General features: G+C 44.0%; 1 protein-coding gene across 1 annotated transcript in view; it reads left to right on the top strand.

Annotated features, from left to right (window-relative positions):
• Positions 1 to 23,532, top strand: part of MCF2L2 (MCF.2 cell line derived transforming sequence-like 2) — a 306,817-nt gene that overhangs the window by 267,653 nt on the left and 15,632 nt on the right. The window contains exons 26-29 of the mRNA XM_056808456.1: positions 4,128 to 4,240; positions 11,651 to 11,746; positions 21,372 to 21,464; positions 22,108 to 22,179. Of these exons, the coding sequence (XP_056664434.1) occupies positions 4,128 to 4,240; positions 11,651 to 11,746; positions 21,372 to 21,464; positions 22,108 to 22,179 (374 nt within the window). The remainder of the gene's footprint in view (positions 1 to 4,127; positions 4,241 to 11,650; positions 11,747 to 21,371; positions 21,465 to 22,107; positions 22,180 to 23,532) is intronic.

Raw genomic sequence — 23,532 nt, 5'->3', positions numbered from 1 at the left:
ACTTCTCTACTTACCAACCGCCATGGCGTGGGTCCCCCTTTTTAGATTCCCTATGCATTGATGCCCCCCATTAGAATATAAGTTTGTTAGGGGTAAGTAAAGACTGTCTTGTTTGCTTGTATTTGTATCCCTAGCACTTAGCATTTTAAGCCCGTAGTAGCATATAAAATGCTTTTAAAAAGGGCTATCTATCTATCTATCTATCTATCTATCTATCTATCCATCCATCTATCCATCTATCTATCTTTCTGCCTGTCCATCTGTCTGTCTGTCCATCTGTCTGTTCATCTGTCTATGTGTCTACTTATCATCCATCATCTATCAGGGACAGCTAATGGTACAGTGGATTGAATACAGGTCCTGAAGTAAAAAAGATTCATCTTTCTGGGCAAGTCACAATCTTATTTGCCTCAGTTTTCTCATCTATAAAATGAGCTGGAAAAGGAATGGCATCCCATCCTGGTATCTTTATACAGAAGACTCCCAATGGTGTCAGGCCATAATTGAAAATGACTGAAGAACAATCTTCTCTCTACCTATCATCTTATACATCCATCTATCTGTCTATCATCTATCCATTTATTGCTCTCCAGCTATCACCCATCCTTTTAAAAAAACTTCACTGGATCCTACTGTCCCCTCAAAGTTTTGTCTTATGTTTCTTTCTTTCTCAGCCAAACTTCCTGAAAAATTCTCTATACTTGCTGTTTCTACTTCCTCTTCTCTGACTTATTTCTGAATCTTTTGAAATCTGGCTTCCAAACTCATCATTCAATTGAAACCGTTTTCTCCAAATTTAGCAATGGCCATTTAATTGTCAAAGATGATGGTCTTTTCTCAGTCCTCATCCTCTTTCTGTTGTATGTGACACTGTTGTCCACTCTTTCCTCCTGGATAGTCTCCCTTCTCTGGGTTCTCATGATACTAATCCCTCTTGGTTCTCCTCCTACCTGTCTGACCCCTCCTCCATCTCTTTTGCTGACTTGTCTTCCAGATCATGCTCCCCCCCCTCCCCAAGTTCCCCATAGTTCTTTCCTGGACCCACTATTATTCCTCCCTCTGCTCCATTTTTGATAGCTCATCAACTCCCACAGGTTTAATGATCATTTTCCCATACCAATCTATCCAGCCCATGTCTCTCTGCTGACTTTTGTGGAAAATATTGAATTGTAATGATTTTTAAGTGAAGTCTTTCTTGAACCTCAAGTTTTGAAGATCAGCTGACTTCCAAGTAATTTACTCTCAGGCCTCAAGATATCTCACTGGTCTGGCTTTTGTCATCTATAACAAGAACTCTCTTAGGTAATGAAGCCAACAAGCTCTAGCCATCATGTCGGACTGTAGTAACAGCCAAATGCCAAGTAGGAGGAATGTGGCATCCTTAAGACTCGCTTTAAGATTTCCCGAGATGAAATAATGAGGGAATAGTTGGGGTTCTTTAAATCTACCTTCTCAGTAGCTATTTACCAATCAGAAATGTCTGGGGATATCCAGGGGAGTGACTGAGGGATAAAGTTACAAAAGGTCTATGTTGCATGCCCAGGAGTTTCTTGGGCTCTCTTGCTCTCTCTTCTGGCCTCGGAGGCTCTTTTACTGAGCTCTCTTTTGCCGTGCTCACTCTTATTGGTGCCTTTCCACATTGGATGTGGAGGGAGTCCACTGGCCATTTTAAATTTTCTTGAACAGTCTGAATGGCTCAGATTAACTTAAAATTAATTTAAAATTAAGAAATAATGCTGTGAGAATTTCAATCATTACAACCTTCAGGAAGTTTTGTCTGTTATCTACTTCAAATTGAATGTACTGGTGCCATCTTAAGTTCAACATGTCCAAATCTGAAACCATCTTTGCCCCAAAAGATCCCTTCTTCCACACCTTTTCCAGCCTTCTTGTCTCTGAGCTTTCTAATCTTGTCATTGTCCCTGACTTCTCAGTCTCCCTCCACCCACATATTTATGCCTAATCTTTACATCTCTCACATCTGACCCTTTCTCTCCATTCATTCATCCACTTACAACTAGTTCAGATCCTCCTCACCTTTCTCCCAGATTATTGAAGTATCCTCTTAATTATGCTCCCTTCAGTCGGTCCTTCACAAATGAGCACCCAAATGCGCTGAGTTTTCTCAAACTCAGATGTGACTATGTAATCATAATCAGAAGAGCTAACATTTATATAATGTGCTGAGAGCTCTTCATATATCATACTGCCCCTCTATGGATGTGGATGTGATCTTACTTCTTTGTCCTTGATCATGAGAATCTGGGCTGTCCACACCCAGGGCTGAAAAGAAACGGAATGACTCTGGCCTGAGTGGATTTAGAGACAAATCCTATTTAGATTATTTCTGGGTGCTCCTGGATGCCTCCTTTGGGATAGTCCAAATCCCCTAAGCATTTCTTGATCTGGATGCTAATTTAAGTGATATGTGGCCCAAGGCCTATGGTGGAGTCAAGGAATCTCTAAGATTATCCCAGAAGATCAATGCTGAGGGAGAGAAAGAGAGAGTCAGAGCTCTGATGGCCTCTCTGGAAGGCAGACCACTTTATGGAATGCAACAAGTATCCAGATACTTTGAGCTAATTCTAAAAACTTCAAGACTAGCCTAGGCCTCCCTTGCCCATTCTATATGGGGCTGGGACCTCTTGGCCTCAAAGTCCTCATTCAGGTTGATCTTGTCCAAGAAGCATCCATTTTGTTTCCACTTCTTAAATACCAAGAAAAAAATGCTGCTGTGAATATCTTGATTTATATGGGAATTAGGTGGCACAATGAAAAGAATATTGGAATCAAGAAGACCTGGGTCCAAATCTAGCTCCAGACACATACTAGTTGTGTGACTCTGGACAAGCCACTTAACTCTTTTGCCTCAGTTTCCTTACCTGTAAAATGGATATAATAACAGCACTTACCTCCCAGGATTGTTATGAGGAGCAAATGAGATGATAATTGTAAAGCACTTATCTCAGTCCCTAGTATACAGTTGGTGCTATATAAATGTTAGTTATTGTGATGATGAACCTTTCATTTGGTCTTTGGTCACCTTGAGGTATGTGCTCAGTGGGAGAGCATTGCTCTCAAAGGGGTCAAAGGGGATGGTCTGTTCCTTTCCTGGCACACTTCTAAAAGAGTTGGATCGACAGGCAGCTCCTGGAGCAGTGTTTGAGTCTTGCCCTTCCAGCACTGGCTGTGAAAACTTTTTGTCGTCTTCATAATAATATTCCGTTGCATTCAGAAATTGCAACATGTTTGGTCATTCCTCAATCAATAGGCATTTACTTTACTTCCAGTTTTGGCTAGCATGTGTTATGAGAGAATCTCCAGACCCGCTCGCTGGAGCCCACAGTCAACTTGATGAGATTACAGGGTATCAGATGTCACAGTTTGTGAGGTTCTCAGCACACAACACCCCTAAAGCCTTTCCAGCTGGTCCCATTAGTAGAAGGCAACAGACAGAGATAATGAGACGTAATGGTGTGCCTCTTTCCAACTTAGGGCAGTTGTTATTTGTCATTTGTAAGAATAGAGGGGGCAAAACTTTGCCTTTTGTGATTTTCAGTGACCCCACCCCCACCCCCAGCCAATAAGACTAGGGTAATTTTTCTAATTTATAATCTTATCATGTGGGTTGGACTACGATGGTATATCTACATTGTCATCTCTCTCAGACAAGGAAATATTTAATTTTTTTTTTTGGTCTCCATTCGCCCAATGCCTGATCCTTCCCCCAAGTAGGTAACAGGTCCCTTACTGAATTGAACTGAGACGGTGTGAGACCATTAAAAATATACTAAATCAGGAATTAGGATATGGACTTTAATTCTGAGCTCTTACTTCCTAGCTTTGTAACCCTGGGCAAGTCACTGAATCATTCTGTGCCTCAGTTTCCTCAGAGAGTTGGATTTAAATGGCTTCCCAGTTCCCTTGCCATTCCAAATCTATGATTCTGTGCCTTGGTGACCTCTCAGATCCCCTCTCTGCTCCAGAGATCCTGTGAGTTGGACTGAATAACCCAGCTTTTTAGATGGAGACCATATTTTGTGAATACTGCTTGAATGGCCCAAAGATACAGACACACCCTTCATTCCTACTTTCTCCTGTTGACATCTATGTTTCTTTCTCTGAAGGTATAGCAGAAAATCAGCAAGTATCTATGAAAACAAGCCTGAGTCATCGGGACTAGAAAATTCTACCAGCAAGAACCCAAACCCCAGTCCCAACAGCAACAGGCAAAAGCGAGGTAAGGGATCCATAGGGGAGAGACAGCAGAAAAGGGTCCCACTGGTGAACAGCTCCAGGCAGGGACTCCTGACCCTGAGTTCTAGGACTCCCATTAACTTGGGTGGGGAAAAAAGAAGGAAAAGTCATCAAATGGCAATAACTGCTGCCATTATGGGCCAAAATGGATTTCCAGCTGGTGGTTGGGATTGAATTAGCTGAGATTGAATTGTCTCCTGTTGAAAAGAAATGACCTTCCATTGCCTAGCCCTTAGACTCTTCTGTCTTAGAACATACATACATACATAGAACATACATACATATTTATTCTAAGGTGGAAGGTAAGGGTGTAAAAAAAAGAAAGAAAAGAAATGGCTTTCCATTGCCTAGCCCTTACCCTCTTCTGTCTTATAACATACATACATACATGGAATGTGCATACATAGTATTTATTCTAAGGTGGAAGGTAAGGGGAAAGGAAGAAAGAAAAGAGAGGAAGGAAGGAAGGAAGGAAGGAAGGAAGGAAGGAAGGAAGGAAGGAAGGAAGGAAGGAAGGAAGGAAGGAAGGAAGGAAGGAAGGAAGGAAGGAAGGAAGAAAGAAAGAAAGAAAGAAAGAAAGAAAGAAAGAAAGAAAGAAAGAAAGAAAGAAAGAAAGAAAGAGAAAAAGGAAGGAAGGAAGGAAGGAAAGAAGGGAGGAAGGAAGGAAGGAAGGAAGGAAGGAAGAGAAAAGAAAGAAAGAAAAGAAAAGAAAAGGCCTTTCTCAAGAGAAGGTAGAAAAGTACAGTCCAGGCAGGGTTGTGCTGGACACAGCATATCAATGATTAAATTTAATTAAGAAACACTACAAATCAGAGCATGGTCTATTGTTTCATTGATTATCTTGACTTAAGAAAGTGATGGAGAAACGATTAATAATGCAGGTTAAACTCAAAAGCACGTTGTCCATTTTTTTTTTCCTATAGGGAGCCAATAATAATGGTTTAATACATTTTTAAAATAAAAGTTTAATGCTTTTACCAATACGTCTGAGACCTTTGGGGTAGAAAGCCGCACTCTAGTCCCACTTGCACTCAAGATTTGTTGGGTTTCCTCTTCCCAAGCTCTAGGCTGAATTGGGCATCAGGCCCCCTAGGTAGGCCCCCCTGGCACTGCTAATGTTTATTCTGTTTGTGACGTTGGGTGAGGTACTTTGTTCTGCAGGCCTTAGTTCCCTCAGCTATAAAACAAAGTCACTGATCTACAGGACCAGAGTTAGACCTGAAAGAAGACTCACACTGGCCAGCTTGGGTGACCTCTTTCTTTTACTAAGGAGAGAACCAAAGCCCAGAGAGGCCAAGGAGCTGGCCCAGAGTCCCCCAGGAGAGGCAGAATGAGCCTCTCAGGCCAGGCTCTGGCCTTTCCACTCTACCAGTCAGGCTAGATCACCTGTAGGAACCTTTGCACCTCCAAAAGTTTGGTTCTGTGGCACAGTTCTGTCACTACTTAGCCACAGGACTTGATGCAACAGGATAACCATTTGGAGTCAAAGGACCTAAATTTGACTCTTGGCTCTGCTATTGCCTGCCTGTATAATCTTAGCCCATAATAATAACAATGTCATTATTAAGAGTGAATGAATAGCATTTATATAGGCTTACAAAACATGCTTTACCTGTTAGCTCATTCGATGGTCACGTAGGCTCTGTGCCTCAGTTTCCCCATCTGTAAAATGAGAGGTTGGGTTCTGAGTTTCCTCTCACATCTAGAGCTACAGATCTGTCTGATCCTATGACTGTTTCCACCTCTGTCTCCCAGCCTGGAGGTTTTGGATAGCCCAACATTCACAAAATGATAGAAAATAAAAATGAGAAATCTGTTAGAGGTGGTCTAGTCCCATTGTCTGATTTAATAACGAAGAAGATGGAGGCTGGCCACGAGAAGCCACTTGTCCAAGGTAACCCAGATAATTCGAGACAGACAAGGTTTGCTGAGCCTCCAAACACAGGGCCCTTTTCCCTGAACCCCAGTAGAAGGTGAGGGCCTCCCAAGTCCCTTTGATCATGTGTGTAGGGCATGAGTGGTATAAAAATTAAATTAGCCTCTAGTAATAAAAATATTATTTTATGAGATTTATTAAGGATTATTAGAAATCAAGGAATGAAGAAAATACACAATAATAACCACATGCCCATGGCTGATTAGCCAATTCAGAATCCCCGCGCTTAGCTTACTTACTACATCATTGCAATGGAATGGAAGAGAGAGTGGGAGGCATTACTGCCAGTTAAATACTCATTGTGATCATGGCCAGGTGGAGACTCAGGTGAGATTATAGGGAATTCTGGGAAATACCAAGGACTTCTGGGCACTGAAGTCTAGGGTTCAAATGTCCATTTTTACAATGGCTATTAAATATGGCACCCTCATCCTGCTTCCTTTATGACGTCTGCTGTATCACGTAGGTGGTCAGCCCTTCTGACCTGTCCGGAGCCGAGGCTAAGTGCTGCTAAGTGCTGCCCTCCTTTTCTCCCCTGTGTGCCCATGTTGCCATAGTCTATAGCATCACCCTCAGTCCACCTGTTGATGTCTCCTCTCCCAGCCCTTCCTGCCTTCTATAACCACCTTCAAGTCAAGCTCCCATCTCCCCCATTGGGATAGGACTTATTGCAGAATTTTTCTTCTTTAAGGTGAAATTAAGATGATATAGGATCATAAATCCAGATTAAGAAGGGTCAGCCCCCTCATTTTACAAATGAGGAAACTGAGGCACAGGGCAATCGGGTTTACAGAGAATCACAAATCTTGAGCAGGAAGGGACCTCAGAGGTTATTCAATAAAACCACCTAATTTTACAGATGGGGAAACTGAGGCTCAGAACCATTAAATGATTTGCTCAATCTTCAAGATAATTTTCAGATTAACTTGTTTAAATCCAAGTGACTATATTTGGTCTCCGAACATATTTCTAAAGTTTTGCGTTTTTTGAATGAAAAAATTAAGGCCAAATTAAGATGAAAAATCATGGAGAGCTGACAGGATCCTGAGAACTAGAATTTAGCTTAAGGAGATGAGGCTGAAATGATCAGTTCGAGCCAGCCTGTGGTCAAGTACAGAACATTGGCATTCCAGAAAAGAGACTAAAGGTGCTTAATAAATGCTTATTGATCAATTCACTTGCCACTTAAAGGCCTTCACAACCTACCTTTCTAGCATTATTGTACAATATTCCGCTTTCACACACTCTTGCTAACTCTCTTGTTCTTCCTCTCACACAACACTCCCATTTCCCACCTATGGGCCTTTACACTGGCTGTACCCATGACTAGAGTGCATTCTCCCTCTTAAAATCTGTCCTTCCCTTCTGAGCTTAGTTCAAGCATCTCCTTCTCCAAGAAGCCCTTCCTGATCCCTCCCAGTCTCCCCCCCACAACTCCAGTCTCCCTTGATTTCCTTTGAATTAATTTATAAACATCCCTGTTGTCTCCCCCTTAGAATGTAAGCTCTTTGTGAGCAGAAAAGGTTTTATTCATTGTACTCGGAGCCTAATCAATGTCTGTTCATTGATTGATACTAGAGACACATTCCCAGTTGGCTCTGTATAGGAGGTTTGGGGGAGACGGGTAAGTAAAACCATCTTTTAAATGGGTGGAAAGTTACTGTGTCACAGAGCAGACTCTCACTGTCCTCCCCACACTATTTATTTTCGTGAAACAAATCTACATTTCACAGATGGGCCTGTTTCAAACAGGGCAATGCTTGACCCTATGGCATTTTTCTCCCCTTAATTTACAGCCCAAGCTGACCTTCCCCAAGTCTCTTTAGTTCCTTATCTGGAAAAGGAGGGAGTTGGACCATCTGGCTTCAGCTCTCAGTCTGCTCACAGGCTTCTCTAGGGCTGGAAGGGAACTTAGAGGTCCTCCAATCCATCTGCCTTCTGTTTCGGGTGAAGGAAGAAACTGAGGCCCAGAGTGGCCGAGTAGGCTAACCATTTCAAATGGTCTAGAGCAGAGGTTCTTACCCTGAGATGTTGGAACTTGGTTTGCTTTTTCAGCATAACTTATTTCTTGTAGTCTTATGTATTTTGTTTTATGTATTTAAAAACGTTATTCCAAGAGGAGAAACCCATGAGTTTGAGTTGCCTACAGTAGTCCATGATCCATGATCCAAACAAGGAGAGCAGCCCTTGGCCTAGAGGTTCCAGTCCAGATACTGGAACGGACCCCAGACCTCTTCAAGGGCTCAGACGATGTCTTCCTCACTTCTACTACCACCTCCCCAAGCTCCTGTCCTTTTTCCTTTTCCTTCCTTTGGGTGCAACCCTTCCCCACTCCAGTCATCCTTGGGAGACCAACCTCCCAACTCAGAATGTGGATCTGATTTTACCAAGATTCACACCAGTGATAACAATGCCATCGAAAATGGGCTTTCCCCAGTGGTAAGGTCAGGAGAAGAGATGGGAGTGAAATGCATCAAGAGCTAACTTCAAGGAAGGAGTGATGGTTGAGGGAAGTTAGAATCCATACTCAAATGGGGGCTAGGAGTAGGGGTGGACAGGCTGTAATGCTGGGAAATGAGGGAGCCATAGATTCTGCAGAACCCCCATATGTTGGTACCCAGGATGAGATGTTCAACTCTGCAGCCTTCAGGGGTGGTTCAGGTTTTGTTGGGGTTTATGCCCTGCTTTTGGCACAAAATCTACCAATTTAGCTCCCTTGAGAAACCAGTTTGGTGGTTTTCTTTGGGGCCAGTCGGTATAATTTCAATGCTTTAGGGATCTATGATTTCATCATCATGGGTACATTCCCTCCACTAATACTGATTACCCTCCATGGATTGGTAGGTGGTTTTCAAGAGCTGCTGAGACCAAAAATCTTCATTACTTTATCACCAAATTTGTGATGAAGTTCTCTGAGCTTAGCAAGGTTTGTCTTTGGGTAGCAGACCTTCCAGGACCATAAATGCTAAACTCAGAGTCAGCTGAATCATTCAAATCCAGTCTCAGTCTGGGCAAATAATTTACCTGGTGCATGCCTCCAGTTCCTTACCTATAATCACAATAACAATGTTGCTTCTCTTACAGTAAGGATCCAGTGAGATAATATTGTGCAAAGCATTATATCACTCCGAGCTATTGTTATTCTAGAGCTTGAGTCCAGCCAACAGACTTTGATAAAGTAGTCAAGTTAATAAACATTTATTAAGCACCTACGTATGAAATGGGTCTCAAAAGAATGCTTTAAGCTAATACCTTATCTTCTATTTTAAAGAAAAATATTAATTTGCTAACTAAACAATCACAGGTAGATAATTCACTAGGCTACATATGAAGAGACTTGCCCTATGGCTCCAGTCTTCTTGTTTTGCTGGTCAGTCGTTTTCAGTCATGTCCAACTCTTTGTGACCCCATTTGGGGTTTTATTGGCAAAAATCCTGGAGTAGTTGATCATTTCCTTCTCTACCTCATAGACAAGGAAATGGGAGCAAAAAGGGTTAAGTGACTTGCTCAGGGTCACATAGGTAGTAAGTGTCTAAGCTCAGATTTGAACTCGGAAAGAATGAGTCTTCTGGATTCCCAGTCCAGTGCTCTATCCACTGCATGACCTACCTCTCTCCTAGTTTACTTGCTACTAATCCCTGAACACCTTTTCAGGGACTCCTTTTGTAACGTATGAATGGTGGCACCCTCTGGCTCTTTAGAGGGTCTGGGGGTGAGCAGATCAGAGAATGAGTCACACTCTTCCAATACCTCCACTTGTCCATAGTTAGGTAAGACTCACTAGACATTTCATATATGTCATTAATAAAACGAGTGGTTAGGTGGTGCAGTGGACAGAGTTGTAAGGCTTAAAAATCAAAGGGTTGGACTAAATTTGTAAGAGTGGTGGCCAGAAATTATTACTCAAGTCAGAATGACTTTATAGCAATTTATTTATAAAATCAAGGGAGAGTGAAAGTAAGGAAATGAGAGCGAGTCGATATTTACTCCAGCCTGGTCTGAACTAGGCAGGGCTTCAAAGGCCCCAGCAAAGGGGCCCCAGAGATAAATTAAACATGGGTTTTAGCCACGAGGCCTCCCCCAAGACGAGGGGCCTCTCTGGAGGCTAGTGCGTCCAGAAAAGCCAGGATAGGGAGTCAGCCTTTTTCACTCACCCAAGTGGTAGTTCAAAGGGAAAATTGAAGAGCAGTCTGAGGTCCCAAGCCAGAGCCCCTTCAAGGTCAAGTTCCAGAGTGAAAGAGCTGGTCACAGGAAGTTCTTGACACTTTTAAAGACCCTCCTTTTGTCACTTCCTGGGCCTTCCTTCCACCTTCCATGGACCAATTGAAGCTATAGCTTTGCTTAGAACTGCCCAGGGGGCAGTCAGTGGGTTTCTAATTTGTCACCTACTATAGCACACATGGGTCACAGACCTCCTCATACTTAAGGATATGTGGGGTGTATATGCTTTTGGTGATTAAATCTAAAAATGGGCAGGGGAGAGTTAATCCCATCTTCACAGTGTCAGACCTAGAAGCAGGAAATCCTGATTTCAAATCTAGCTCAGACACTTACTAACTGAGGCAAGTCACTTAACTCTTTTTGGCCTCAGTTTCCTCATCTGTAAAATGAGCTGGAGAAGTAAATGGTCAACCACTCCAGTGTCTTTGTCAAGAAAAGCCCAAATGTGGTCATGAAGAGCTGGACATGACTGAACAATAAAGCGATAAACTAGCATGGTAATCTACCTAAACTTGACTAAAAGAGTTTCTCTACCTTCAAAATGATCTGGCTTTACCTTTTGGTAAGATCACGGGTATTGAAAGCGGTAGAGCATTCCAGACTTGAAGACAGATAGACCCAGGTTCAGACCCCAACCCCAACTTATTGCCATGTGACTGAGCAAATCAGTTAACCTCTTGGAGCCTCATTTCCCACATGTGTCAAATAAGGATAATAATAGGATCAACCTATTGTTAAAGTTGTTAGAGACGAAATGAGATACTATTCCTATCAAGTGCTTTGAAACTCTAAAAATGTAATATATCAATTAATCATTTTAACCTGAATAAACAGTACTTTCAGCTCCTCAAAGAGTGAGGAAACAGGGTTTCAACAACAACAACAACAACAAAACTGTATTCTGTTGTTCCCTGTTCCCCTCTTTCTTCCTTTCCTCTCTTCTCTTCCCGCTGGTTTCCTCTCTCCTCCCCCCCCCCAATTCTCTTTTTCTCCCCCACCCCTCTTACTTTTCTGTTCAGTAGGTAAGGAGCTTCGTTCCCTTAACTCCTGCACGTTTCTGTGGATTGATGCTGCTGTAGTTTTTATTTACCCTGAAATGGAAATGGTTTGTGCACATATGCAGGCTGCCATATTGGTTTTTACAACTCTGCTGCTGAAGCCCCCTCCTGTCCCCCAAGCTTCCCAATTTGCACCTTCCTGCCTTATCTCTTTCCCTTCTCTGCCTCTCTCTCCTAGCTGATGCTTCTGCCAACCTTCCCCTTGAGCGCTCAGCGCTTGCTAGAAAGCGATTCACATTGCAAGGGCTTTCCAATCGCCGAGCTCCACCCAAAGGTAAAAGAACGGCTCACAGCATCACATTGGCTGCCACCTTGTCTCCCACTGCTCTGACTCCATTCTGTCTGCACCATCCTCATGTCTTTGCTCCATATTCCTTCCTGTCTCCTACCCCTGGAAAAGTGCTTGATTTGGCCAGTTCCCCTCCATCATTAGAGAGTCCCAAGGAAATCCTGACAAGTTAAAGTTTTGAGCTCACTCAACCTGAAGATGATAAAATTTTGTGGGAAGAAGAGCCATCCCACTGTGTCACTGAATCATGGTCATAGAACATTGAGCTGAATCAAATATGAGGGAATCCAGTGGAGATCAATGTAAAAGGTTTGCACTTGGGTACAAAACATCAACTGCACAAGTAAAAGGTGGTAGAGATCTGGAGACCTAGCTGGTGTTCAGAAAAAAATATGCCAGTAAGTTTTAATTAATATGGCTGCTTGCTCAATATAAGTGAGCAGGGCACTGTGGCCCCCAAAGAATTAATGCAATCTTGAGGTGCATTAAGAAGGGCATAGCTTCTAGGGCAAGGACAGTCCCTTGTCAGACCTCATCTCAAGCTTTGTGATTAGTCAAGACCAGTGGTATCAAAACCAAATAGAAATGGAGCTCTGCAATTTGTATATTAACTTAGAAGATCACAAATTCATATTATCTATGTTGCATTGTATTTTTATTTATTTTGTTGAGCATTTCCCAATTACATTTTAATATGGTTCAGATGCACTGGGGAGTATTGGTCTGAACTTTATCTCTCTGATGTAGCTTTCTACTGCTTCAGAAGGTCATCAATAATTTGGAGAATATCTAGAGGAGGGAAACCAGCATGGTGGAATCCATGGAACAAAAGGTTCGGTTGAAGAAACTTGGGTGTTTAGACTGAAGAAGAGAAATCTCAGATGAGGCATGATAGTTATCTTTGTGGAAGAGGAAAGCCAGAGTTCCCAGTTACAGCAACCAGACATAGTTATCACAACAAATCTTTTTTATTACATCTTCAGGTATTTAAAGGACTCTCACACATTGTAGGGACTAGACTTGCTGTTTGGACCCAGAATCAAAGGGTAGAAGTTGAAAAGAAACCTATTTAAGTTCAAAGTCAGGAAAAACTTATTATCAGTGAGCTGTCCAAGGGTGGTAGGTGCCCTTCCTGCGAGCACTCCAAGAAGATACTGGATGGCCATAATGGATATTCTTTTGAGGTATGTGTTGGACAAGATGACTGCTGAGGTCCCTCCAAGTTCCAGGTCTATGATTACATGTATGACCTTGGGAAGTTACTTAATGTTCCCAAGACTCAGAATCTTATTCTATAAAATGAGGATTTGGACTCGATGACCTACGAAGTCTGCTCCATCTCTAAATCTATGATCCAGTGACTCTCTGAGTCTTGTCCAGATGAAAATGTTCTGAGATTTTAGAACCGGGGATTTAGAGCTAGGAAGGGTCTTCACTGGAGGTGCTTATGCAAAGGTTGTATGGATTCCTATCAAACCCGTGAAAGAGGGCATTCTTGTTCACTCTGGTTGCTGAGGTTTCTTCCACTCTGAAAATCAGTATTTGTGTAAACCCTAAAGCACTATGTAAATTGAGTTATTATTCCTGTTGTTGAATGAATGGGAACAAATGATTAAAAGGGCTACCCCCAGCATTAGGGGGACAGGAGACAAATACAAAGCCTTGCTGAGGTGGTTTTTGGATCTTGCAGGAGGCAGGCAGCCTGGAGATGAGAGGCAGGTGGGACAGTAGGAAGGATGCTAAATTTGAAGACATCCCAGCTCTCACCCTTATGCCTTGGGCAAATCCTTTGCCTCTCTAGGCCTTGGTTTCTTCATCTGTAAAATGATGGAAGTTTGATTCGATGGCTGCGAGGATCCCTTCCAGTTCTACCTCTAGAACCCTACAATCTTGGAGGTCTGGGCCAGGTCCTGCCCTTAAGGAGCTTACATTCTAATGGGGGAAAGACAACATATAAAAGGATATGAGAAAGCAAAGGGAAGGGAATTGGAATGGAGCTGGGTAAAGAGATGGCCAAGAAGCGACATGAAGATCTGGGCCCCGGAAAAACAAGGCAAAAAGCTCACCTATCAGAGGTGGTGAACCCGGGGGTGGAGGACACGGATCTGGTGGGGAGTGGATAGAAATTGGGTCCAGGCATGGAGGTAAGACCACTAGGATGATTTGGGCCCAATTGATGGGAGAGATAAGGAATAGAAGAAAATGAAAAAAAGTTCTTGAGGAGTAACTGGGAGGATGATTGTACTCTACAAAAATAACGGTCAGGAGGGGTGAACATGCTTGGAAGGCAAGAGGGCAAAACCATTGATTCAGAGCCAGGGAGGACCTCAGAAGCCTTCCATTTTACAGATGAGGAAACAAAGGCCCAGGGAGGAATGGACAAACCAAGAATCCTGAGGGACTTAGAAGGAAAAACTAGTCACTGATGATGCTCGGTCTTAATCTCTTCTCATGTGACCTTGATTTTGAGTTTTGCTCTTCTAACTGGAGACAAGGAGGCTGATTTTGCAAGACTTTCACAGGATAGTTGGTAGTTCCCCTTCTGTTTACAGGTAGTGGGATATGCATAGGAACAGGGGTCAAAAGACCTGCGTTCTAATGCTCTCTGTGACCATGGGAAATTCACTTCCCATCTCAATCAATCTATAAACATTCCTTAAGCACCCTCTATGTGCCAGACTCCTCTTCCAGAAATCAAATCGAGCCTCAAACATTTATTAGCTATGTGATCCTGGGCAAGTCACTTCACCCTGTTGGTCTCCATCTATAAAAATGAGCCAGAGAAGGAAATGGCAAACCATTTTTGGGGTCAAGAAAACCCCAAATGAGGTTACAGCGAGTCAGACACAACTGAAATGCTAGAACAACAGCAACCACTTGTGCCAGTGAATAAGGGCTTTGATCTAGCTCTGAATCCTCCTTTCCCCCTCGGGCCTCTCCAGGCTTGGGGGGGGGGGTGGAAGCAGGATCCTGGGGGGCCTTTGCACAGAGAGGGGATCCATCCTCCTCCCTGAAGCTCATGAAAGCAGAAAGTCAGGCTCCAATTTCAGGACAGAAAGAAGCCCCTTGTAGGAAGCTCAAATCCATGTAATCAGAGGATGCTGCAGAGTGGGGACAGTTTGGAGACGTGGCCGCCTTAGTCATGAGAATGTTCACTCAAAGGGCATCTGCCACTCGTGACCTTAGGGCAGATCTTTCCCCCCACACACCCTGGACTCCTCTTCCAATTTTATAATTACGGGGTGACACGAGATGGCCCTGAAGATCCCTTTTTGCTCTAAAACTCTGGCTCTGTGACTCTGGGAAAGCCAAATCGCCTCTGTTTGCCTCAGTTCCCTTCTGTGAAAATGGGAATACTAATAGCCCCTACCTCCCAGGGTGTGCCACAATTAAAATGATCTCAAGACACTGACTTTGGGGTAGGAATATGTTTATCGATTGTGTTGGGTTTATTGTATCCTAACCAATAGAAATAGAGGTCAGATCATCTAAGAACAGATTTTTAGGAGTCCCTCCCTTGATCATCCCAACATCTGTCACTGGTGGTAGCTAATTAAGAGGTGCTCCCCATCCCTTCAGGTGGGTGGGTGACATGGGCTGGAAAAGGACCTTCCTCCCCCCTTCATCTATTCATCAAATTCTGTTAAAAAAGAAAGAAAGAAAAGTGAAGACATTCCTTGGGACAAAGAAAATGGGGAAAGCAGCAGAGCAGAAGGCATCTCTGACCCGGATCCCAGACACAGGAATACCCAGAAGACCTCCCAGGGTACAGGATCGAATACATCATGTGAAAAATAAATATTCACTCGTGGCTGTTAAGATCAAGTGAAATCGTAATCCTCAAATGTCTAGAGCATGATGGGCTCAGTATAAAGCCGGCTATTGCTCTTCTCCATGGTCTTAAGTCTGTTGACCATCCTGGGCCTCAGTTTCCTCATCTATAAATTGGGAGAGTTAAGCGAGGTGAGGGATTCTTAAGCAGGGGTCCATGAGGGTCCGGGCTAGATTTCAGGGGATCCATGAACTTTGCCTTGGAAGTAAACTTACATTTTAATTTTACTATATAATTGCTTTCTTGGTAATCCTACGGCTTTTATTCTATGCAATTAAATCATTAACCCCAGCCAACAGTCTTGAGCAGCATTCAGTTGGTGAAGGGGTCCAGAAGCCTCAAAAGACTCAGAATCATGTTGTTGTTGAGTCACTTCGGACTCTTTGTGATCCCATTCGAGGTTTTCTTGGATTGGCCATTTCCTTCTCCAGCTCATTTTACAGGGGAGAAAACTGAGGCAAACAGGGTCAAGTGACTTGCCCAGGATCACCCAGATAGCTTGCCGTTTCCTTCTCCAGCTCGTTTTACAGAGGAGGAAACTGTGGCAAACTGTCCATAGGCATCACCTCCTTGGGCCTTCTTTCCCATCTCTAAAATGGAGTCTCAGGGCTAGACGTCCCGTGATCCTGAGAACCTCAAATCCCCCCTCAAGCCGTGGGGGACGCCCTGGCGGGACCAGGCAGGGTGGGGGGATCCGCTGAGAAAGAAGGTGTTAAAAGCCCTTTGACTTGAGGCAAGGAAGGAGGGAAGGCAGGGAGGGCCATGTGCAAACAGGTGGGGGTACTAGGCAGTGCCCTAGGCAGTACTGGTGAGTTCTCCCACCCGTCTTCATCAGGAACTCTAGCCACCCAAGAAGGCACATCAGCAGTTCCCATCCACACCTGCCTCCCCAGAAGATGGGGGAACAGGGCGAGCCACACACAGCTTGACACTGAGGTTTTTCTGGCTCTAAAGTGGCGAGAGGAAATGAGGAAAACAGTGAAGGCTCAGGCCCTAAGGAGGGGAGAAACCAGAATGGCCCCCCGAGCCGCAGCCCTGGGGCGGCCTCGTAGCTCCGCTAGTCCAGTGCCTTCATTTCACAGATGAGAAACTGAGGCCCACAGAGGCAGAGCCGTGCTCTTCCCTGGATTTACAGCTAGAAGACCCACTTTCCAATCGCAGCTCTGCCTCTGTCTGGCTGCATGATGGTGGAAGAGCCGACGGAGGAATTCCAAGGCTCCTTCTCACCTCTAAGTCCCTGATCCTCTGAGGCAGCCAAGTGGATGGAGCACCAGCCCGGAGTCAGGAAGACCTAAGTTCAAATTTGGCCTCAGACCCTTACTGCCTGTGTGACCCTGGATAAGCCACTTAACTTCTGTTTACCTCAGTTTCTTCATCTGTAAAATAGGGGTAATAACAACAACACTTCCCTCCCAGGCTGTTGTGAGACTCAAATGAGCAAAATAAAGGACTTGGCATAATATCTGGCACATAGTAGGCGCGCAAGAATGCACATTTCCTCCCTTCTACAATAAAGTGGCAGAAATGAGATTCAAACTACAGAAGCCATCTTCTGCGACCTAAAGCAATGTTCTTCTGCTCTCTCTGCTGGCCCTGTTCCTTCCTTCTTTCTTCCTTTCTTTCTTTCTTTCCTTTCTTTTTCTTTCTCTCTTCCTTCCTTTATCTCTTTCTTTTCTCTCTCTCTCTCTCTCTCTCTCTCTCTCTCTCTCTCTCTCTCTCTCTCTCTAAAACATTGCTATGGTCACTTCTCATCCTTTTGACTAAGATCAAGTATAAAATGCTGCTATGGCAATATTGTAGGGCAAGTCTATGCCAAGAGAACCAAGCACCCAGGTGATCTCAGAGTTTCCCACTCCCTAGCCAGCCCTATTCTCCATAGCAGGATGGTGCCCACTTTGAAGGGCTGAGGCACACCCCATCACTGCTTAATACCTTTTTTTTAACTTCAAGAACAGCTACCAAATTTTCCCTGTGCCTTGTCTACAAGCAGAGCCCTTGGGACATTCCTTCTGTTTTTCTCTGACCCTGTTCAAAATGTAAGCCCCAAATCTTAAATTTTGGTTGAATTTGACATTGTAGTAGAGCAGCATACCAGGTGAAAAGAGGATTTGTAGAGCTCAAAGTTTCCTGAATTTGAATAAGCTTGGGGAGTAGAACCTAGTTTCCTCCTTTCTCCCCCCAGCCCCAACCCTGGACTACTTTTCATGACATCTTTCAGAATGGGGAATTAACATCCCTATGATGCATGCAGAATTTTTTTGGTTTCAATTTTTAATTTTACATTGCTTTCATTTCTGAAATAAATCATCTCCATCCCCATCCTGTCTAAAGAAACCCGCCATGCTGGGTATTTTTATCACATAGCTCTCTCTCCTGTCCCCCAATTTGCATGCCTCTCCCCAAAACAGAAACATTCTTGAGAATGCTTCCTTTTGAGACAAGCCTTCTGAGCTGCTGCAAAGAAGAAAGGTTGATGGGAGGAGATCTGGTTGTTTGAACTTCTGGGGGCCCTTGTTGTGGGTCTGAGGCCTGCTGAAATCCTTTCCTAGGCCCCTCTACCTGGGTACATGTCAGCTTGCAGGTGGTATGTAACTGTCACCTGGAAACTATGCAACGGACATGTGTGTATCATACATATATACACACATAAACTCTATAGTATAATATATAAATATATATCTTTATATATATGTAGATAGACAGACAAATAGATAAGAAAGAAAATAAGAAAGACAAGGAAGAAAGAAAGAAAATAAGAAAGAAAGAAAGAAAGAAAGAAAGAAAGAAAGAAAGAAAGAAAGAAAGAAAGAAAGAAAGAAAGAAAGAAAAACAAAGGAAGGAAGGAAGAAAGAAAGAAAGAAAGAAAGAAAGAAAGAAAGAAAGAAAGAAAGAAAGAAGAAAGAAAGAAAGAAAGAAAGAAAGAAAGAAAGAAAGAAAGAAAGAAAGAAAGAAAGAAAGAAAGAAAGAAAGAAAGAAAGAAAGAAAGAAAGAAAGAAAGAAAGAAAGAAAGAAAGAAAGAAAGAAAGAAAGAAAGAGGAAGGAAGGAAGGGAGGGAGGGAGGGAGGGAGGGAAGGAGGGAGGGAGAAAAAGAAAATAAAGACAAGAAAGGAAGAAAGAAAGAAAAAGAAAAGAAGGAAGAAAGAAAAAAGAAAGGAAGGAAATAAGAGAGGAAGGAAGGAAGGAGGGAAGGAAGAACCCTTGATCATGGGTTCATAGAGACATAGTTCCAGATTGGAATGGCCCTCAGAGTCCATCACATTCAACCCTCTCATTTTACAGATGAATAAACTGAGACCCAGAGAAATTGAAATGACTTTATCCAAGGTTACATAATAGAATTCCCTAGTTATAGGACTAGGAGGGACCTTAGAAACTAGTAAATTCTTCATTTTGCACATGAGGAAAACATGACCCCTAAGGGTTAAGAGGCTTCCCTGAAGCCACACGGAGTAATAACAGATATCTGTAGTCATAAGCTCCTAGCTAAGGTCAGTGATCAAGAATGACACTCAAGGCCACCCAGGTAGTAAGCATCCCAGATGGGATTTGAACCAAGGTCCCCAACACAACCTCTTGTACTCTGTTCACTACTCTTAAGATGGCAGAGTGAATCGGCCAGAAGGTCTGGGCTTGAATGCCATACTTACTGTAGAGCCCAGATTAGCCTAAGGAGAACACCCAGGAGACTCTCAGGAGGTGTGACCAGCATGTGGACTTTGGTGGGGCTGAGAGGAGCAAGGATTTATTTATTTATTTTTTTAATCCTCACCTTCCATCTTGGAGTCAATACTGTGTATTGGCTCCAAGGCAGAAGAGTGGTAAGGGCTAGGCAATGGGGGTCAAGTGACTTGCCCAGGGTCACACAGCTGGGAAGTGTCTGAGGCCGGATTTGAACCTAGGACCTCCCATCTCTAGGGCTAGCTCTCAATCCACTGAGTTACCTAGCTGCCCCCTATGTGTGGGGATGGGGATAGGGAGGAGGGAAGTGAGGAAGAGGGAGGAAAGGCGGGACAGGGGTCCTCTGGACTCTGAATCAGGAAGAGCGTGTTCCCTTCCAGCTCTAAATCTTTGATCCCTCTCCATGAGCCACATCCCCCTGTTGACACCTATTGTGTATGACCCTGGACAAGTCCCCTAATGTCTCAATGCTCCAGACACCTCTCAAAGGCTATACATTGCAAAGAATCATTAATCCACATTAATAAAGGGAGTTTCCATGTCAGGAATTCTCCTTACCTACAGCGAAATCACAGGGCTGCTCTTCCCCCCCCCCCCAAATGTTGGAATAGATTTGAAATCAGCATTGCAGCTTGAATTGGAAACTCCCATGGATGCACAGTCCATCCCTAAAGTCCCTTCTAGTGCAAACATTCTGTTCCATCTCACTAGCCCTCTGCCCACAGGAAATAATAAAGATAGCCAGCATTTATAGAGCACCTACTGTGTGCTGGGTGCTTTACAGTTATCATCTCATTCACCCTTCACAGCAACCCTAGGAGGTAGGTGCTATCATTATTCCCATTTTACAGAAGAGGAAGCTGAGGCAAATAGCAGTTAAGTGACTTGCGCAGGGAGACATCTGTAGCAAGCATCTGAGGCTGGATTGGAACACACCCCTGACTCAAAGCTCCGTGCTCTATCTACTACCTCCCCTCCCCCGGCCACACAATCTCTACTCTTCCCAAGCCAGGTACTGTGTGCAAAACTGGACTGAGAATAGACCGCCCTCTCCTAGGACAGTCAGCCCAGACCCTCACTTAGACTGAAGAGTGGATAACCCAGAGTGATGTCCGCTAATCCACAGGTACCTCCTCTGTGCCAGGCACTGCTAGACCCTGGGATCCAAGGATAAAGAATGGAGTAAGTGGAGGAGACAAGGATGGGAACATGTGTGCAACAGGAATATAAATGTAACAAATACAATCCTATATAAAGTACTTAAATGCAAGGTAGTGTGGGCAGGAGCACCCTCATGGATGGAGAACCAGGAGAGGCTCGTGCAAAAGATGGCATCTGGGCTGCTGCATCTTAAAGAGCTTGGAGTCAAGAAGATTCAGGTTCAAATCTCTTCTTGGACATTTACTCGTGTAAATTTTAAAAATTAATATTCAATGCTCCAAGTATTACATGTCCAAGATCTATTAGTAATAAAACTTGAAGCAAAGGAAAATAAAAGGCTAGAGAAACAGAGAGCTCACCAGCCTCCCATGTGAAAAAGAGAGTGAAGGAGGTGTTACCCACAGCTTAAACACAGTAATGTCACTAATGTGAACAAAGGGCAAAGGACTCTTGGGACAAGAAAAGAATTCTGGGAGATGGAGTCCAAAGGTCCAAGATTTTCTAATTACACACTCGCATTACTCTGGACAGGTCACTTCATCTATCCCTCTGGGCCCTCAGTTTCCTTGTCTACAGAATGGGGATAATAATACCTGAAGCACTTAAGTCACAAGGGACTTTGTGAGATCAATTCTGTCTCGTTAGCCTTCTGCCTCCAGGAAATAATAATAGCCAGCATTTGCAAAGCACCTACTCTGTGCTGGGTGCTTTACAATTATTATCTCATTTGATCAAAGCAGATCAAAGGAGATGAAGTGTACAGAGCGCTAGAGAAGTATAATTTCATGTTGTTATCATTATCCTGTCTCATTTTGGGACTGTCTTTGTCAGACTGATGCTTGGCTTAGGGAAGATCCCAAAGCCAGACTTCTCTGAGCACATCACCCTCTAGGCATCACTTCCTGTGGTCTAACCCCATCTCCCTGCTTGTCTTACCAGATCCTGAAACTAAAGAGAAGGATGTCACCCGGCGCTTCTCCCTCGCCTCCTCCCTTGGCACCACAGCTCCTACCCCCACCGGCCTCACCAAAGGTACCAGATGCCCCCTCCATGCCCCAGCCTGCCACCTACATTCCCTAGAACAGTGTCTGAGCAGCCTCCATGGTAGGGCTGCTGAGCTGGTGGGGAGAGGTAGGTGGAGAGAGAGAGAAATGATGGACAGATGGTTGATAATTGCTTTTTAGATGATAGAAGACTGATAGATATGTAGATGGATATAGTCTGATAAGTAAATGATAGATAGATAGATAGATAGATAGATAGATAGATAGATAGATAGATAGATAGATAGATAGATAGAATGAATGGATGGGTGGATAGATGAATGGATGGGTGGATAGATGAATGGATGGATGGACAGACACAGACAGATTGATGGATGGATGGATAGATAGATAGATAGATAGATAGGATGAATGGATGGGTGGATAGATGAATGGATGGATGGACAGACACAGACAGATGGATGGATGGATAGATAGATAGATAGATAGATAGATAGATAGATAGATAGATAGATAGATAGATAGATGGTAGATAGATGGATGGATGGATGGAGTGCTTGGGGACCCAGAAACTTGTCTGTCTGACCAGCTGCTACTATAAAAGAAAAATAGGATATCTATTTGGTGCTCCCTTGTACTGAAATGTTTTTACACCCTTAAACCTCATACAGGTCCTCCTGGTCCTGCAGTTAAAGTCAAGAGGCATGAAATAAAGAGTGACCCAACACCTCTTGGGTTTGAAGGTACATGCATGGATTGCTGCATGACGCCCTCCCCCCCCAGTGCCATGAGGATCCGCTGGCATGTCCCTTCTCTCATAGGAAGTCTGGGCTGGGTGATGGGCATTTGGGAGCCTCCAGTTTTGTCTGCTCCCAAAGAGCCGTGCTTGCTTTGTGCATGTGGGAGAGGAGAGAAGAGAAAGGAGCCACACATTTTGTGTTAGATTTCTGATGTTCCTCTTTCGTTCACTTGGGTGTGGAGGGAAACCTCCCAACAAACTGGTCAACCCACCTGGCATTCTCCTGAACCAGCAGCCAGTCTTGCTTCAGATAAAATGATGGACCGATGCTATCTCATTCTTTAATGGGAAGTGGGCTGCAAGATTGGTAGGGGCCGAGGGCCAGCGGAGATCCTACTTTCTCCAGAGCATCACAACTTAGGGACTTGGGAACTGTGTCCCAAGAAGCATCCGTGCCCACCCCCTCCTTAAACTCCAGAAGCTGTAGGCAAGCCTTCTTAGCCCAAGTACAGAGAGTCAGCCTGGTGCCCCTTCATCCGCCTTCCCCTAACAGGGGTAGCTCCCACCAGTGTCAGAGACCCCTCACACCACGCAGGAGAGGGAGAGTGCCTCTTCTGCTTGTCCAGCCAAGCTCTTGGGGTTCTTTGCAGCCAAGGGGAGAGGCCAGGTGATAACTCACCCACCTTCTGTCCCGTTTGCTGTTCTCATCTCCAAAGTACTATCGTGGACTGAGATGGAGGCAGACAACTTTATTTTGTTAAGTTCTGTCTATGGGTCAGACAGTGTGCTGAGTGTCGGGGACCCAAAGAAAGATAAAAAACAAAAACAAAGGGACATCTGGGTGGCTCAGTGGATAGAGCCTCACGCCTGGAGATGGGAAGTCCTGGGTTCAAATGTAGCCTCCGATACTTCTAGCTGTGTGACCCTGGGCAAGGCACTTAACCCCCATTGCTTGGCCCTTACCCTTGGAACCAATACTTGGTAGCTATTTTAAGACAAAAGGCAAAGGTTTAAAACCAAAAAAGGCTCAACTCTCAAGGAGCTCCAAGTCTAAAGGGACAGAAGCCTAACTTCCTTGATTGAAGTTGATACTGAAAGTACAAAGATAGGACCATTTGTACTGGTCTGTCAGTTGAAAATGGCTCCATTGGGCCATCTAGCTGACAGAAATGGAAGGGCCAAAGGTAAAGCTAGATGGACTTGTAGTTGTTCCTAAGTGGTCTAATTTGAGTTCATTGGTGGGCTCACTTGGTTCTGCTTCATTCATTGCTTTGGGTCATCTCCGGCCTGCTAATACCTTGTGATGTTTGCAACTTGGTCTAGAGTGGACATGGGTCAAGGAGAGGAAGAGACAGCA

Source organism: Monodelphis domestica, chromosome 8 (genome assembly GCF_027887165.1).
Source record: "Monodelphis domestica isolate mMonDom1 chromosome 8, mMonDom1.pri, whole genome shotgun sequence".
Classification (NCBI taxonomy): Eukaryota; Metazoa; Chordata; class Mammalia; order Didelphimorphia; family Didelphidae; genus Monodelphis; species Monodelphis domestica.
The sequence above is the reverse complement of the archived record's forward strand: the minus strand, read 5'-3'. Positions and strand labels throughout refer to the sequence as shown.